Here is a 19,154-nt window from a genome sequence, read left to right on the forward strand (position 1 = left end):
AAGGAACCTGTCAGGATCCTTGAATCCCACTCCTGGCCCTGCACAGGACACCCCAAGACTCCCTCCATGTGTGTGAGAGCATTGTACAAAGGCTGCTTGAACTCTGTCAGGCTTGGAGCTGTGTCTGCTGCCCTGAGGAGTCTGTCCCAGTGCTCAAACACCCTTTGGGTGAAAAACCTTTTCCTAACATCCATCCTAAGTCCCTCATGACTCAGCTCCAGCCATTTCCCCAGGTCCCTTCACTGGCCATGAGAATTAAGAGGTTGGCACCTGCCCCTCTGCTGCCCCTCATGAGGATTTGAAGGTCACACTGAGCTCTCCCCTCAGTCTCCTCCAGGCTGGACAAACCAAGTGACTTCAGCCACTCCTCATACAGCTTCCCCTCCAGACCTTTCATCATCTCTGTGGCCTCCTTTGGACACTCTCTAATGCCTTTATTTTTGTTGTGGCACCCAAAACTGCTCACAGAACTCCAGGCAAGGCTGCCCCAGTGCAGAGCAGAGCAGGACAATCCCCTCAAATACAAAAACATTTTCCCAGGACACTTTACTCACTAGTTTCCTGAGCAACCTGAAGTCAGCTCTCCTCCTGTCCAGAGCTGAAGTTTTGCTGTCCCTTTTCCTCCTGTCAACAGAGATTTTAAACTCAATTTCTCTGTGGCCTCTTTGGCCAAGATGGCTGCAATCACCACTTCACTCACAAGATCCTCTCTCGTGAGGAGAGGATGACAAGTGCAGACATGCTTCATTATAGTAGTTTTCTCTCATTTCTCCATGTTCTTCTTAGTACAGGAAGGCAGACACAGCAAAACACTTAGGAAACGGGTTGTAAGTGAAGTGCACTTGGCTGTCTAACCATCTGTAGATTAAGATGTTCTTCATTTCTTCTCTTCTTCTTATCACAGAATCACAGAATGTTAAGGGGACAGAAGGAACCTTAAAGATCATCCATCTAACCCCCTGCCATGGGCAGGGATGCCTTCTACTGGCCCAGCTTGCTCAGATCCCAGTCCAGCCTGGCCTTGAACACTGCCAGAGATGGGGCAGCCACAGCTGCTCTGGGCAACCTGTGCCAGGGCCTCAGCAGCATCACAGTAAAGAATTTTTCCTTATATCTTATCTAACCCTGCTTCACTTAAAAAACATTTAGAATAGAACAGACCATGATAGAATAGTTAATTGATAGGGGCCCACAATGATCATTCAGTCCAATTGCTCAACCACTTAAGGGATGACCAAAACATGGAAAAAACATTAAGGTTATTAAGGGCATTGTCCAAATGCTTGTGGCATTGAACACTTCTCAAGACCAGCCTGGTTTAGTGCTTGGCCTCTCTCGTGGTAAGGAAATATTTCCTAGTGTCAAGTTTGAACCTCCCCATATGCAACTTTTAATTATTCCCACACATCCTAACACTGGATACCAGAAAGAAGGAACTGGCAGCTCTTTTCCACTTCCCCTGTTCAGGAAGCTGCACCACCACAATCGACCCTGCAACTAAAGCTGACTTTTTTGGGCCTCTGCAGAGAGCCCATGGCCCATGAACTATCCCCTAAGGATTGTGGAGATATTAACGACTGTCAAGAAATTAAGTGTAATCCTGATATGGCATAAATGGTAGATGAAAGGTTTTTCCCAGTACCTGGATTAAAGCAACAAAGGTATGTTTTATCTGTAAAAACTGGGAAAGGAAAATCATGGGTAATGGCAGGAAAAAATGTGAACAGATGATACTAAAGTTTTGTGGTGAGGTTTTGTTTTGAGGTGACTTTGTGGTCATGTCAGTACTCATAACCCATGGAGCCAGCTGGGTTCTGCCTTGCTGTCTCCTGCACTGCTGTTGCAGCACTGTAGGCACAAGGCACTGCACCAAACCAAGAGCTTCCAGAGGTGATCCTGCTGGGAGAGCAATGCAGCAGCTCCTCCTGAAAGGCACTGCAGTAAAGCAGAGCCAATTCTCACACCTTGTACTCCTTCATCACACAGGTACCTGATGTGAGCTGATCAGAGGAGAGTATCCATGCTCAAGAGCCAAAACAGTGACCTTTTCTGGACATAAATAAACCAATACTGGCAAAAATCTAAACAGCCTACAATCAGACTAGAAAATTACAAAGTATCCTGAGCCAGAAGGCACTCACAAAGTCCAGCTCCTGGCTCCACACAGTACAACACCAAGAATCGCACCACATCTCCAAGAGTGTAGTTCAAATGCTTCTTAATGTGACAAGTTTCCTGGGGAGCCTTTCCACTGCCCAACCACCCTCTGGGTTAAGAACCTTTTTCCAATAGCCAATCTGCCCAAAGATGATGCTAATAAATGCCACTGGAGGACCCAGGATACATTTGGTACAGTCCTTAGCTTGGAGAAATCACAATCTAAACAAAAGAGATAAGTAAGAGATTAATGGATAAGGACTGTTATTAACCCTGTTTCATAAATAGAAAAGAATTGAGACTCAAAGCCTGGTTATAACTTACATGTCTAGTAGAAAACAAATACATAAGAATCAAGGTGTGAACAGGCTTCAAAAGTTTCACAAGAAACCAGGGAAATACTCCCAAGTTCCTCTTAGATCCAGTTCATTGTATTAACTGTAAACTCCCCCCTCACCTTCCCATATGTAGGGGAAAACCAACAGTGAAGTCAGTAGAGAAAATAGAAGAGCTCTCTCCTAAGCATCCATTTTTCGTTTATAAGACAAACCTTAACCCACCTGAGGTTTATATGGCCATAAGAGAAATTCTGCCACCTTATCCAGAAACTCTGTCCCACTGAACAACTAATCCAGCACTGTCAGATTTGAGCTCCCGAGTAGGAGAGAAGGAAGTTTTCGTCTTCCTCCTGCAAATGTCTATCCCTGCCAAAATAGAAAACACAGCTTGGAGTGCCATCTAGAGGAGTGTGCTCCTCTACAGGAAACTCTTTTGTTGGTTGAAGATGTAACGCCTCAGAAAGATTTTCAAGCTAGCTCTTGTTAGGAAATAGGGGATGAGAGCACGAAAAGCACCAGCATGTTCCTCAGTATTTTGGCATGTATGTGAATACTCTCAAAATTTCAATGATATCTGTACATGTAACTACATGTCTTAGAAAATCTGCCACAGTAACAAGAACATTGATTTGTAATGATGGATAAAATACTCCAAGGAACCTTGGAAATGTCTGAAGAGATAGCTAAAGAGCAGCCTGGAAACCAAAAAACACAACATTGATGGGGGTCATCTCTAAAAATCCTTATTTGTGTGTGGATTTTTGTGTCTGCACGGCCCTGGCAAGGCTCATGGAGCTCCAGCCCAGTGTCACTCACAGCTGGAGCACGAGCCCTGCTCTCCTTTCCTGTCCCCTCAGGAAGGCACCCAGGGCAGAGATGTAGTGGATGCGGATACCAGGCACCAGATGGCTCAAGGCTGTGGTCCCCGAGTGACTGCAGGAGGCAGGGCAGCCCAGAGACACAGCACTGCTCAGGGCCAGCACCAGGGCAGCCCAGAAGGAGCAAGGAGCCTCTCCAAGCACTGCCCACAGCACAGGTGGGATGCCCCAGCCACAACAGCACCCATGGAGCAGCTTTGCCCTGCTCCCCATCCTGTTTGCTGCACAGGACTGACACACAGACATCCAAACACTCCCAGACTCTTCAGATTCCAGGGCAGCTGAGTTGGAAACTGGCCCCAAAGTTAAATCCCAGGCATTTATCTCTAGCAGCTAGCCTCAACACTTAGAAACAGGTAATCTCGAATTTCTTCAATCAACATTAATCCCTGTGTCTCTAATTTCTAAATGCTTTTAAAAATCTACCCTTCCTATTGTGGGTGATCATTATACATGGCTAAAAAGTTAAGGTGGCCAGGAGTTTTTAAAAAATGTTTAAACAAATGTAAGCAAACTCTGTTAATGGAACTTTTAGGATGAAATATATAGTTTCTAAAGATAAAATAGCAGAGCAATAATGATCTGTGTCTCTGATGTTTGCTTTAATGTCAGACAGCTTGTCATACAACATTGTATGCATTTCATTAACTCTGCAATGAGGTAATCACACCAAAAAATCAAACATCACACACTGACTGGTGGTTTTGCAGGTAGAGTCAACTATCAGAAATTCTCATGCCACCAGTGTGGATGCCATGAGGAAGTGATTTCTCTGACCAAGACAAAAAGAAGAGAGTTCCTTGATTTGCATGTGAACAACATTCAAATACATTTTTTTGTTTCTATTTTAAGTGCACATTTCAATTCACTTCAGGTCTAATCCCATTTACAGTCTTTCTGTCCCCGCACATCTTCCAGATTCACCGCATATTGGGAATTCCAGTCTCGCTCAAAAAGATCTTTCATCTGCTCCTGGACAGGTTGTTGCCTTCTTTGCAGGTTGGTTGAATCCTGTTTGATAATTAGTCCCACACCAGCTGTATCAGTGAAGTAGTTTTCTGACCAATTGGAAGTCCCTGTGCAATGGAAAAGCAGCTGATTAGAAAATATTCATTTCCCAGTGCTCTGTTTGATCTCTGGGCTTTGTTGATTTGCTCTATGACTGCAAATCTCATTAGGACCAACGAGGCAGCAAAAATCAGGTCACCTCCTTCTTATGCCAGACCTCAGGTTTTGGAAACTTGCTATTAACTGCAACCCTGAAGGTTCATAACCTTCTGATTCATTACAGCCTGTGACAGAGTGCACAAATCGACTCATGAACATGGCAATAAAGTGCAATATTTGAGTATTAAGAGAAGTAAAAGCCAGTGTTTGGCATGGGTTTCAGTGTTTGAAGAAAAAAGTCTTTAATTTACTTAATTCTCTTCACTTGTTAAAGGAAAACAAAAGGAGGAACTGGACTCCTGATCAATAAACCCTCGGGAGCTGTTCTGAGCTTGACACGCAAAACCTGCTTCTAAGCCAGGCAAAGCTGGAAATCCAGATGCAGACATTGTCTGGGGCTCTCTCCAAATCAAGCACTGTGAACAATGCACATTCTATCACTTACACACTTGCCCTCGTGATCACCTTTGCCAGAAAAATCTGCCAATTCCAGAAGGTGCTTAGGCATGAAAACAAATCATCTGCGTATCTGCCTTCAAGTATAAAACAGGTTATTAAAGTATTGAAGGCAACTGGAGCTGTAAACCCTCAGCCAGTTGGAAGATGAGACTATTTGCTGGAGTGTATTGCTGGGAGGATGAGCTGGCTGAAGTGACAGAGCACTTTCACGTCTCCTTTTTTGAGAGTTCCTAATAAAAGAATGAAATGTAAACACCATCCTGGCTTTCGGGAGCGACGCACAGTTGACATTACTGTTTTCTCATTTCCTTTCCTAGAATTCTGTTCAACAAACAGTGCATGGAATTAATTCCTCCCAGCAGTTTCCTCTTTATTAAAGCACTGTAATGTCATGGACTGGAGCACCAGCTATCCCTGTGTCACTGTGAGCACACAGGCTGTAAAATCCCCGCTGTGCTTGTCACAGGCTGTGCACTCAGCCTTGTCACACTCTGCTCCTAATGGCTCACAGTCACATGAAATAATCTCTTACTGAACTTGACCTACATTATTTTCTCCCCTTCATATCTGTTCTCCTTTACCTAGGACAGACTTTGCTTTATATGGCAAAATGAGGTATTTTTGGTATTGCAAGTGATCCTATCTCAGCCTCAGTCCAGTAGATCTGGGGATACTGTAAATATTTGGAATAATGGAATACATACCGATGTAGGCTACTTTATCAGTGACCATGTACTTGTTGTGATTCACTCTCCCATGAGGAATGTTTGTGTGATTGAGAACAGGAACAATGAAGAGTTTCTGGAGGGAGAGGAATTAAAAATATTAACACAAATACTAGAGTGAGGAACAGACATCATGATTGGACAGTGCATGTTTTCTATAGTTTCAAAGAATAGAAGAGTGTGGAAAGAACAAAAGAGAACATACTGCACTATGTCATTGAATAGACCATAAAAAGGATCTTACTCCTATCCAAGAAAACTAGCAAATAATACTTCCACTATACATAAAACTGGATAAGCAATTAAGATCAGATACAGAAAATGTTTGCCTCACAATGTTCCATTAGTGGCACAGCTATTAACATTACAGGGCAGACAATTAAATGCAGTTTTAAGCAGCTGTTTAATAGATTGCATTTACCACTGATTGCTGCTCTTATTTTGTGTGAGAATGGGCTGATCACAGACACAAGGGGTACTGTAGGCAACTATAATGCCTAACTTTTTGTGTTAACTCTTACCAAAATCTACATTTTCCTTTCTATTTTTTTTTTTTTTTCTGAAACCCACTCCTCCTTCTGTGGTATTTCTCTGTTGTGATTACTGCATCAAGTTGGGAGCATCCACATCATCCCCACTCTACCTGATACATTCCAGCCTAATGCCTATCACCTGTGTGCAATATTTAGTGCTCCAGAACAGATCTTTCTGTATAGGCACACAGCAGAGCTCTCAGTTTAAAAAAAAATGGTATCAATTAGACCAACTTAACATGTTCCATGCAGGAAAAGGTCTCTGAGAGGAGCACTAAGTTATCATATAAACTGTTGGTGCCACAGTGCTCAGCAAAAGCAGCTGCCTGGATAATGTCTCAAGTGCCACAGCCAGGCACATACCTGATATCACTAGTATCTTTAAATAGCTGCTTCCTCAAAGATTATATATTGGGCCTTATTTTCACAAAAACGGGAAGCAGTCACTGCAAAACCAGACAACCAGCTTCTCTAGAAGCTAACATTTGTACACACGAACAGCAGCTCATTCTCAGAAACCAGTGTGGGGCCATATCCGCAAGCTGCCTGTCCAAAATCAGGGTTCTTATTCATACCACGTCGATGCTGATGCGGGCGTGTGGGTTGTCGAGGGCACGCAGGGACCTGAGGTAGTGGAGCATGGCTGGGTCGGTGTAGGCCCAGCAGCTGACCAGGAGCCGGACCCGCACTCGGTGGTTGAAAGCTGCACGCCTCAGGGCATTGTCAATGGCTGGCCAGTACCTGCAGAAAGGGAGGTAAAAAGGGATATTTTTTAAAAACAGTTCACTAGAAAGCTGTGAAGTTGAGACTAGGAGTGATGATGCACAGATGGGGTTTCTGATGTCCAGTAAGTGAAGCACTCATGGCTTCCCTGGAGGTACAAACAAGGTTTCTGCCTTCTACCAAGTCTGTTCTTTTCACAGAATGTGTTTTGAGACCTCCAGACCCTGCCAAATTGGGGTGAAATTCATCCAAAAGTTTAAAGCTTAGTGAAGTGCCCCTACACAGACACACACACAGCGTGGTGCCACCATCCTTATCTCCTTGGGAAACCAAATATAACAATAGCAACTCCAGGGTAAAGCCAGTTCATACAGCACAGAGTAAAAGGGCAGTGCAGAGACCAGAGGAAAGTCTAAGAACCGTTTTGTAGAATATGGCTTTTTCAGGCCCCTGGAGACTGTTTCCAGTGTCTGCAGTGATCCTGTGCCATCAGCCAGCATGGGCAGACTCCATCCCTCCCTGTCCTCATTGTGTGTGCCCAAGGTAATGGACACAGCTGTGCCCTGAACATGGGAAAATCCATTTTCCTGACACTTGTGTTGGCTGTAGCTATGGGGGACATTTTTAACATCCTTCACCCAGCTACACAACACTAAGAGCTGGACAATGTGCATCCCAGGGCTGGTAACTCCAAACACCCACATGGCATTTTCAATGCACAGATCCTAACAAATGCTGCACAGAGGGAGAGGGGCATGTTTAGTACAGATTGGAGAGCTGATAACAGAGAGAGGTCCAGCATTTGCTCACAGTCCCATGAGCAATGATGAATTAATTTGCCTAACTTAATCCTTTTGGTCTTATGTACAAAGGCCTGAATTCTCTGATCCTCCCCCATGCATCGTCCTATTGCTATCAATGGCCTGGCCACGTGCTCTGAGGCTCAGGCTTGATTTACAGATCCTGAAAAGCTTGGAAAATCATGCTATTTGAAATGCAATTTTTGAATGGTTTCAATTTTTAAAATATATCAGTTTCTAGTTGATTAATACTCAGGCATTAGACAGCAGCTTTGTTTCCTCTGCCTCAGCTGCTGGAGGAACCTAACCTGAACTAATCAGCTTCAATTCATGGCACTACAGCTGGTTGCTGTGGAGATAGCCCGAGGCCCTGTGCCACTTTCCCTGGGCCTTTCAAACCCTTGTTTGCATCTGATCAGCCCAAGATGGCACAAACTGTGGATTAAGCCTTCAGATGAAGAATAAGGAGTATTAATGCACTCAGTCCTAAGGGGGAAAAGAGACTTTCTGGGAACTTATTCCCTGAAAGATGAGTGGGTTCTCAGAAGATGAGAAACCCAGAGACTCAATTGTGTTACATATAAACTGACAATCCTCTGAGGTGTTGAATTTATTAAAGATATCCTCCAAGTAGAGGCTAATCTCGATTTTGTTTCTTGGACAGTAGAATTATCTGCATCTCTCTCTTATTCTAAAATCTTCCCCTAACTCACCTATGCCTCAGCTGAACTACAGAGGCTTTGCAGAGTTGTGGCAGAAGGACATGATGCATGGTATCATTCTGGCTGAATGGCAGTCTAGAGCTTACCCTGTTCAACAAGACATGTACATAATTCTTTCACTTGAACTTCTTTCTCAGATCATTTAGCTGGTTGGAATGGAAAACTCAGAAAAGTTGTAAGCAGATAATTCAGAGCACTTGGTTGCACATAAACATCTCAATTCAAGCATATCTAAGAGGATTTTGGAGTCTTAGTGCTGCTGTGTAACTTTCTGTGCTGCTCAGGTTTGGGTTTATGTGCAGAGCCTGCACAGTTCTGCTGAGCCTTGGGCAGTCTCTGGACCAGGGCAGTGGTTCAGGCTCAAGGCCAGGCTGGATGGGGCTTTGAGCAGTGGAAAGTGGCTTTGAGCAGCCTGGTCTAGTGGAAAGGGTCCCTGCCCATGGCACAGGAGGGGAGGAATGAGATGTTCTGTAGCCCAAACCATTCTATGATTCTGTGATTACTCCAGATCACCATTATCACCTTATCTCTGAAGCTGCTGCTGGAACTTAGATGGAATTATTAAAAACAAAACAAAAACCCCAAACAGCAACCAAAAAACCCCCCTCAACAACAGCAACAATAAAACACCAACCCCCAAACAAAGAAAAAACCCAGAAGTTTCTTTAGAGACTGTTTCAGCTCTCACTGCAAAGGTCAGGAGAGTCAAGAACCACCCTCTATACTATTGGTCAAGTGCATCAAGCAAGAAATAGAGTAGGAAGTCAAGACTCTTCACAAGTAAAGAACAACAAGAAAGAAAAATGGGAGCAAAAAAAGGAGAGCACAGCAATGCTTTCTCTGAAAAATCTGATGTCAGATAAATTTCTGGTGTTCCCTTTCCTCTCTCAATTCATAAAGCTGCTGTGTTGAATTTTGGAGGACGCTGGACCTGACTGTCCCTAGTATGGCATGTCACAGCTTTTCTGCTGTGTGTAGAGCACAGGAGGCTGCTCCAGAGTACCAGTAAAGCACACAGGTGTTGGTAATCATCCTTCCTGCAGCATCAGGACTGGAATCACAGAATCCTGGAATTGTCAGGCTCTGGAAAAGACCTTTAAGGTCATCAAGTGCAACTCTCAGTCCCGCAGCAGCACCATGTTCACCACTGAAACATGTACTCAAGTCCCATAGCCACAGAATTTTTAAACACTTCAAGGGATGGTGGGGCCACCACTTCCCTGGGTAGTCTGTTCCGATACCTGACAACCCTTTCCATGAATTCCTTTTTCCTAATATCCAATCTAAACATCCCCTGGCACAACTTGAGGCTGTTTCCTCCCATCCTGTCCCTTGGTATGTAGAAGGCACAGTCTATGGATGATTGTGAATGCAGAGCAAAGGCTCTCCCCATTCTGAATATTTTTCTTGCAGAAGGAGGGGAATCATTTTTTTTTTTTCTTTAAATAATACAAGTAGCTGACTTGCTCAGGATGGAAATTGTACCTTTTTGGCCGAATAAAACGGCTGGTAGGGAAATATTCCATAACAGAAACATAGACAAACTCCTGTGCCTGACTGATAATACTGAGTATAGCATGGAGGTCGTGGGTGCGACCTTCTGGGCAAAATGATGGAGGAGAAGCCTGGAAAAAAAAAAAGAAAGAAGAAAACATGTAGATCCGTGATTTTTTTTTTTTTTTTTAAATCTCAGACTCCTTTGTGTTTAGATCTGTCTACTTTTCACTAAAATATCACGAAGCATTTGAGATGGATCACCATCTTTCCTCGTGCCTTCCATATCTGGCTGGGTCAGATATTTATTGATATATTGAGCCTACAGGTGATTAAAAGAGACCTGCACACTGTTCCTGCCAAACAGTTTGACAGCTTATGCTGGGTTTATCCCTATCCTTTGAACATCCCAGAGAAACCTAAGGAACAAATTATTATCCACCTGGAACACAAGCAATTGAGCAGGACTGCTGAAGAAACTTTTCTGCTCAATCCTTAAACACTTTACACTCTGTCATGTTATTTTCAAACATACTTACAGAAAAATAGGTTTTTGTCAAGATTCCATTAAATTCTACTTCCAGAGGATGATGCTTGTTAATGTGGGTTGAGTAATTAAGAGGCCAAGGGTCTGGGATGGTAGCATTAGGATATCCAACATCCCAGTAGGTACTAAATGTTTTCCAGAGGTCTTGGGCCAAGCAGCTGCAGTTATACATCACAGCACCAAGCTCCTTCACCTGCAAAGAGAACAAGCTGTGTCACAGCCCCACGAGGAGCCACCTCCAGGAGTTTCTGTAGCGGGATAGAATATAAGAAAATAAAGGTAGTATAGAAAGTAATCTTAACCCTAAAGAGCTGCAGCTGGGCTAATTATTAAAGATTAGGAGCAGGCCTGACTTTAACAGGCCACAGCTGTAGCCAATAAGAAGAAGAGTGCTATAAAAGAATGGGTTTGTTGGTTGAGGGGGAACTGGAGTCAGCTGGTTGCTGTGAGAAGGAGGGGTTGGTGCTTAGAAGAGCAGCCCACGAGAAACACCAAGGAGGTACAAAGCTCTTGCATTAAGAAGACAACAGTATGGAACCTTTGCAATGTAACGACAACAGGTTTCTTTGCTGTTTCTTCTGCTCTTGCAATATCTTACATCATTATGATTTTCCTCTGTTATCTGCTAGGATGTGAGTTTTCCCCCAGATTTCTGAATATGCAGCAGCAGATGTTACCTGAGATAAAGACCTCCAGTCCATGTTTGCACTACCAATATATATGTGTTTCATGTCTACTATCCAGAATTTGCTATGCAGCACTCCTCCTGTCAAATGTCCAAAATCAATCTTTTTCACATGAGCCCCTGAAGAAAGAGAGGGGGAAAAAGAGTTTAGGTACAGCATGGAGGTGGTTCCTCAACAGCCAGAACACATCTGCATGTCTGACTCTTCCAGGCAGTAACAATTACCAAAATTCACAAGCACTCATGTCTGGGAACACAGTAACTTGAAAAACAATATGCAGAATGTGAACTTTCAGAAGATCCTGAAGAGCACGGCAACACAGAAAGAAAGCATGAACTAGTGGTCAGATGGTGCTTTTCCTGTGAATCCATGTAAGCTCTACATCAGAACAAGCCTTGAGGACCAGTTTCCCACAGATGCCTCTTTGCAATACAGAAGCTGTGAGGGGATCACTGAAGGGAAATAATTACCTTTCTCCTCTAAAAGCTCAAGGTCCCTTGATTTTGTCGCCAGAGTTGGTGAGCTTGCTGCAATATACAAAGAGACATTCTGTGCGAGTAACCTCTCAAACCTCTGCAGAATATCTTCACCCTGTGTAGGGGACACAGTATGGGTAATGTAGAATGTTATCTTATCCCCCAACGAGTTGCAGCTGGAACCCATTACTAAAGATCAGGAGCAGGCCTGATGATAACAGGCAACACCTGTAGCCAATAAGAACGAGTGGTATAAAAGAGTGGATTGGTGGGAAGAGGAGGGAGAAAACTCAGAGGAGTCAGATGGCTGCTGCAAGGACCAGGAACAGTCAGTGCTTTGAGGAGATGCCTGCGAGAAACATTGAAGTATGAAACTCTGGTGCTATGGAATCCTTGCATCATAATGATAAAAGAACTCATGATATATAAGACAACATATAATGATAATAGAACTGTTATAATATATAGAACAACAAGCCTGTGTGGTGAATTGTTATTTTTTATATTTTGTTACAGAAGGCGTAGTAAGAGATATGCAAGGACAATGTTACTAATGGGTACTTCCTTTGAAGAACCCCAGCACGAGGAAGGTCAGAAATTTCACTTATTTCAGCCTAACTTGACTAAAGGAGGAAAGTTGGAGTCTTGCTTAAAAAAAGCATGGAAAACCTTCCTGGATGTGCTGGAGGAGTTAAGCAACGTCTCTGGGAGACAGACCACACAGCCAGCCTGTCCTCTACCACATGGACATGAGGAAAAACAATCACAGACATGCTTGCTGCTGATTTTACCTTACCTGCTTGGAAGAGGAGTCATTGACACAAATATCCTTCCCAGTGAGAGACCAATAGTAAGAAGCCACATACACTTTTTCTTGGGCTAGATCAAGCAGTTTTGTCCAGGCTTGGTACAAGGGTTTGGCTGCAGTGCTGTTTATCTCGAAGGGTAAGTCATAAGGAACATTTTCCACAAGTTCAAAGCTGCAATGGCAATTTTGTGTTGTGAAGTAAGTGGCTGTGACCCCAACAGGACACCAAGGACTTGTCAGGCTGCACAGTTGGCCATGCTGGGTGCCAACCTCCACAGCAAACAAGATGAGCTGGACAAACAGGCTGGCAGTTCTCCTTACCCCTAGTTTTTGTAGCCAGGTTTATATCGCTGTACAGTGACCTCCCAAATTCAGTAGAATGATTTCTCAGTAACCATTCTGAGCTTTTTATTTTACTCTGCCTAAGATGTGGAGAAAAGCAAACCCCCATAGCTGGATGTTGCTAGGGTACCCTCTTCACCCTGGAGGTGAAGCACCACAGACATTCCCTGCCCCTCCAGCCTCTGAGAGAGGCTGCTCTGCCAGCTGTGACACTGCTGCCACAAAAGGAGTGTGGCTGCAGGGGGCAGAGGAGGAACTGATCTGGAATGAACATTACAGGCACAGGACTGGGAGAGGAGCTGTGATACTGCTCCTATTGCCCCTCACAGCACGCAGCTGCCAGTTACCCAGTGCCTAAACAGCACCCCAAATTAGCACTCCTCCCAAATTAGTGGTGCTTCATCACTTATGATACAGTGAGAAGAGAATAAAACCCATGCTGATATTATCAGTGCTGTAGCTATTCCTTCCTCTGGTGATGACTTCTCCATGTGCCATCTAACCTGACTCACCTGCAGGAATCATTGCATCTGTTGGTGGTTCCTGGGATATCCCCATAGAGTCCTTCTTCCTCTGGGGCATCTCCGTACAGTCCTTCCTCCTCCACATTTCTGTAAATGCTGAGAATTGCTGCTGCTTCTCCGTTACCATCAGCTGTGCTGTCCATGCTCAGGAAGTAAAAAGCCCCCAGGACCAGACCAAGAGTCAGAATTGCCCCCAAGATTTGAAACTGGAACAGAACCCACAGAGGAGAAGATTTAAGTGATCACCAAGGCATTGATGCACCAGCTCATGGATGACTGCCTGTGCAGGTGAATAAATCACAATCTTTGAATGGGAGATCCGCTTGCAGCTCCTGCCAGACAGTGTTCTCAGGGGCAGCACTGAAAGTGTTCAAGGTCTGCTTGGACAGGGCCCTGAGCAGCCTGATCTAATTGAAGATGACCCTTCTCCCTGCAGGGAGGTTGGATTAGATGACCTTTAAAATGTTCATTTAAACTCAAATGAGATGCAGTGAGAAGGACCAGAAGTTGCCAAAATTTTACACATTGAAACCCCAAAATCAGGGAAGGAAGGTAAACAAAGAGACAGGAGAATAAATTGAAGAAAGGAACTGCTAAAAAACAAAAGAGAAAATTCTGAAACTAAGTGAAAACAATAAAAGCCAATGGGATGACATGACGTGCAGGAAAATGGACCAAAGCTTGCCCAATTGATCCTCATTGAAATGACAAGATTTCATTCCCTTTCTGAAAGGAAGAGCTTCCTGAAATTTCATGAAATCTTGAAATCAGAGAGTCAAGTGGAACAAACACTCTGGAAAGGAGATCTGATCAAATAAAGTGCAACTGGGGGGGAAAAAAAAGAAAATTTGGAAATGGGTTGGTGTTGGTTTATGTGAAGACTGTGATTTTAGTTTCATGTTTTGGTTTAATTTTTTGTGCCAACATATCAATCCCTTGTTTTTTTCCCAAATGCTGTGATTAATTTGATATTGATGACCTTTATTTTAGCACAGGACCAATGGATGTTCAACAAAGTTTCTACCAAAATAAAAATAGGGAAATTTCTAACACAAGATTAGCTGTGGGATTAAGCCAAGCATTACCATAAAAAGGAAGTTTGTGTTGTCAGGGGAGAAAAAACAGTTCAGAAAGTATCAGAGTCAGAAAGACATTTTGTGGTTTCTGAACATGTTCTGGTTTTGTCTTAAACCTCCCTTAATTGAAACTACACAAATCTAATTTATCCATGTGCACAGTATTCCCAAGTCATTTTAGTGTGGTGAGTTAGTTTCATTTCACTTTTGCTGCACTTTCATTTTTTTATCCTGAATGTAGACAGAAAAATAAAATGTAGCCTGGCTACCTGGTAGCTTCAGATCTGCAGTCCAGCCACTCACATGCTGAAAATTTTAGCACCAGGCTCTCAATGCTGCCTTGTACTGAGCAGGAAAAGACAACCAGCCCCACATGCAGATCTATTACCCCCAGTAATTATCATGGCTGGCTCCCCATGGCAATTTGTGGGAGCTGGAACCATCCACCAGCCTGTGATAGGCACCATGGACTTCAGAGCTGAGCTTCTGAGCCCCCAGGCAGGAGAATTGAGTCTGGGGTGGTCCTGAGGCTGCAGCCATAAATCTGAGCTCCCAAAAGGGCACATGGGGAAACCACACAGAAACCACTTGCCTCTGAAAGTTTCTGTTTCAGTTTCTGTGTGGATAAAGCTGCTTGCTTTTAATCTTCTCTGCTTTTCTCAAAATCTACAGTGCTGACAGATTTCAGGCATTGATTTGAATAAAATAATCAACTTTAGGCTATCTAGTTAAATTTTGCCCCTCTGGCTTGTTCTCCACCCTACCACAAGAAAAAAAAAATCTCACCTACTTTTAACAGTTCCACATTTCATCACATGAACCTGTTAGCAAGACTTAGGTTTTAGAAGTTATTTCTAAGGTAAGAAATCTATTTTGCAGTCACATCATGGCTGTCACCATGCTATGCACTGTGATGTCCAGGTACTCTGGGCATCTGAATAAATGAACAAATGAATACATGAATAAATGCTGTGCCAGGGGTGGAAGTGAGGCTGTTTGTATGAGTGTGGTTTCCTTGTCCTGAGCCAGACTGAGCTGCAGGATTTATCTCCACATTGCTCCCTCTGGGCAAGGTTTGATCAGTCTACCGGATAAATCAATGAGGGTTTTGTCACTCACTTGTTTACAAATGGGATTGAAACCTACACAGTTTTCTAAAATGGCCAATAAAATAATTCTCAACCTGTTATTTCTTTTCAGAAACGTCAGCACAATCTCAGCCCTTGTAAGCAAATGTGGTGCATCCCAATAATTACCGTTTTGACGTCTTTTTGATTGTTCACGCCTAATTTCATGTTCGAGGACTCATCAAACATCAGGGATGTTTTTAATGCTTTTTTCACAATCTGAAAAACAGAAATGTATGCAAGGGGAAAAATAAAGCTTTATGACAACATTTGTGTACAGCCAATTACAGACAAAAAGTGCAGGTTACTGCCACTGCTTTACACAGTGCTCTGAGATTTGAGCATGGATCTGTGCATCATCCTCCTGTATTATGGCTCTTGAGTGACATTAACAGATTCCAAAGTGACAGAGAGACATGTCCCCACTGTTTTCCCCCAGTGCTCTCTACACACAAAAATCCCTGCAGTAATTAATGTGTAAACATCTGCATCACTGCCTCTTGCAGCCATCCTTCAACACCCACTTTTGTCCTGTTGCAAGAGAACATGTTTGCCAACAAGCAGTAATTAAATGCAGAAGCAGTGGGTGATAGTGTGCAGAGCATCAGCCTCATCCTGCATGTGACTCTGTCAGGCTTCTGCTCTCTTCCTGTGCCTGTTGTCTTCAATGCCAGCATCTCTTCCAGAAGTGACTCTGTTAAGGGGACAGGGACTAGGCTGAAATACAAATTCTCTTTCTCCCCTGTTCCAGTCATGACTCTAGAAAATAAGTTATCTTCTTATCCTTCTCAGGCAGTATTTCTCCAATCTTTTGTTACCGCCAGCAGAGGCAACCATAAGAGCAAATACCAAAATATGCCAATATGACAGCAGATGGCCAGACAGGGGGAGCTGGCACTTGCCTATTTTATCTCCTCAAAAACTTGACACATGCCCTGTGGGTCATGAATCATCCCTGCACTGGCAGAGGTGAGTTTACACAACAGGAGCCTGATGACACTTTTCATTCTGAGAAGCAAGAAGCAGACCCTGGCATGCAGCAGATTTCAGAAGGTGCCACCAGATGATACCTCCACCTGTCCAGTCCCTGAATGCCTGTTCTGACCCCTGAGCCCCTGGGTTTTTGTGGCCTGGAGGATCAACCTGCTGCAGTGGAGTTGTTCTGTGGGTGGCCACACTCAAACAAGGTTTATGTAGGAAGGATCCTGCCAGGCTTGTCCCATCCATCTTGCCATGTGTCACAGCTGTTGTCACCTGAACTGGGTGGGCTCACAGTGTCTGCCTCCCCCAGCAGCAAAGCAGCATGGCCCTACACATTCCCTGCTGCTTCCAGCTCCTGCCCACTCCTCCTTTCTGTGTGGATGCTGTGGCTGCAAGGAGCAGGCAGGGGTTGGACACAGCCCCAGAGGCTTCCTCGAGTCACAGGTGCTGGTGGGGCTGAACCAAAGAGGTGGAGGATGGACAGGAGGACAAGGGAGGAGGGTCTGAAACTTGGGGAATGCAGAGAGGGGTGTGGAAAGGGAGGGCCTGTGATTAAACAGCAGACATGAGAGAATGACAAAGATGGAAAAGGTGGAGAGGGAATAAAAGGTACAAACACTCCTGTTTAAAAGCGTACTGGAGCTGCATAGAAGAAAGTCCTGCTTCCATTTCATGACCTGCTTGTTGTTATCAGCTGTAATCACTACAGCAGGGCCCACTTCCCAAAGCAGTTTTACTCACACTTTTTACTGTCACTTCCTTTTGCTGCCGCAGGCTCAGCTGCAAGATCTTCCACTAAAAATAGTTACAAATGCTGGCAGGTAAACATCCATTCTCCCAGCCCTGGAGAAAGGGAGTGGCTGCCAGCAGTGAAGGACAGTTGGCCATTCCCACAGCTCTGAAATCCTGGTTCATGTTTTCAGCACAGTATAAACACCCACTGTCTTACCCCAAAGAGCTGACAGCCCAAACAGATGGGGGATCAACCCACCACACAGAGAAAGGTGTGACAGCAACACACACGAGAGGAAGGGGTCACATTGCAACCCAGAAATCTTAGTGGGAAGGAAGGGAAGAGAGAGCAAGAGTGAAGATTTGAAAGAGCTGGGTAGAAAGTGAGGCAGAGCTATTTTAAAGGAGGAGAAGAAAGGCACCTGACAAACAGCAGCAGCCCTTCAGGCTGGGCCAGGAGAGCCCACTGGGGTTGCAGGTCACACTGTGCAGCTTGTGGCTTTGGCACAGCTGTCTCAATAGCTGGGCTGGCCAGGAACAAGCACCAGGAGTGCTTCTCATCACAGGACTGGAACTGAGAGGTGTCTCTCTGGCTCCCTTGTCCCTCTGCCTCCCTTGTCCCTCTGGCTCCCGAAGCCCCATGGGGTAACCCAGGCAGTGTCTTGGTAGGAAACTGCAGGTGTCAGTGCTATGAGAGCCACGTGATGGCCTCAGATGGATGGAGCTTACCAGAAACAACTTGTTTCACTTCTCTTTTTCAGCAACAAAATGTCCTCCAAAAGCAGCGTTTTTCTTAAAATACGAAGGTGAACAGATTTTTTATGTGCTGTGATAGAATTATCTACCATTCTGTTCAAACAAAGCCCTTCCTGATGTTTTTGACTGATGATGGGTTGAAGTCCCACCTGCTGTACAGAAGTTGTGAGAACTCCTCTAAAACAATTTAATTTTCAAGAATGGAAATATCACAGAAACAACTAGAATTCCTAAGAATTCTAGCCAGCAATTAACCACAGCTCCTTCAAAGCTTTCAGGGCTCTACCAGCTGCCAGTTTCAATGACTGAATGAAGTTCATCCAAGAGCAATAAATATAAGCACTACCTAGCATTGCTGCACAGGCTGGGGCACCAGCTGATGCTACTCTGCTGAGTACCCACAGGACTCTGCTGTTTATAACATTAAGGTTCCTTTCTCCTTGCCTCCGAAATACCTCTTGGTACTTTTCTCCACCAGCCACAAATTGTGTCAGACTTTGAATTTCAAACAGAAGAATGTGATTTTTCACTGTACCAAATCCTCCCCAGGAGGTGTCTGAAGTTCCTCAGATGAACAAGATGCATTCACCTCTCCATGGCCACCCCCCAGCTCCCTCAAGATGAAGACAAAGGCACTTACCATCCTGGAAGGTCTCCTCCTGTGTGGATGTCCCCCTGAATTCTGATGTTACTCCCAGCCTTGTGTACAAAAGGCAACACTCATGCTCTGTCAGCACATTTGTTTAGGGTTCTTCTGTTTTTTTCCCCTCCTGCTGTAGATCACTTCCTCTTAGACACTGAGTCTCACAGTGTGTACTGACAGGGTGCTGAGTTATCCTCCAGTTGTTGTGACCCAGTACTTAAACTCTGGGTCCTGATCTTCACATGTTTGCCATAACTTGCTCTGTTGGATGGCAAAGCCCCCACTCAGTGGTGGAAAGTCAGAGTTCCCATCAGCATGAGAACACACTGCTTGGAAGGGCTGCTTGCTTTGGTTACCAGCCCAAACATGGCTTTATTTTCACTGCACTACCTTAACCACAAGCTTCATTTTAAGCAGACAAACAAACCCTCCAAAACAACCTCTCTACAAAGTTTTTCTT

General features: G+C 44.3%; 1 protein-coding gene across 1 annotated transcript; it reads right to left on the reverse strand.

Annotated features, from left to right (window-relative positions):
* Positions 1 to 3,954: 3,954 nt before the first annotated feature.
* On the reverse strand, positions 3,955 to 18,830 carry PLD4 (phospholipase D family member 4). Its single transcript, XM_005483304.3, has 11 exons — positions 18,692 to 18,830; positions 15,712 to 15,801; positions 13,368 to 13,585; positions 12,502 to 12,685; positions 11,700 to 11,820; positions 11,221 to 11,348; positions 10,536 to 10,736; positions 9,988 to 10,127; positions 6,833 to 6,998; positions 5,704 to 5,800; positions 3,955 to 4,449 (listed from the first exon to the last, which is right to left on the reverse strand). The coding sequence occupies exons 1-11, from the start codon at positions 18,692 to 18,694 to the stop codon at positions 4,250 to 4,252; spliced, it is 1,548 nt and encodes a 515-aa protein (XP_005483361.2). The 5' UTR covers positions 18,695 to 18,830; the 3' UTR covers positions 3,955 to 4,249.
* Positions 18,831 to 19,154: the final 324 nt, after the last annotated feature.

Source organism: Zonotrichia albicollis, chromosome 6 (assembly GCF_047830755.1).
Source record: "Zonotrichia albicollis isolate bZonAlb1 chromosome 6, bZonAlb1.hap1, whole genome shotgun sequence".
NCBI lineage: Eukaryota > Metazoa > Chordata > Aves > Passeriformes > Passerellidae > Zonotrichia > Zonotrichia albicollis.

Coding starts and splice junctions, on each gene's coding strand:
- PLD4 (XM_005483304.3), bottom strand. Junction 11,821..12,501: donor ATGACTCCTCTTCCAAGCAG/GTAAGGTAAAAT, acceptor TCCCCTACACAG/GGTGAAGATATTCTGCAGAG. Junction 10,737..11,220: donor ACTGGAGGTCTTTATCTCAG/GTAACATCTGCT, acceptor TTCTCTTTGCAG/GTGAAGGAGCTTGGTGCTGT.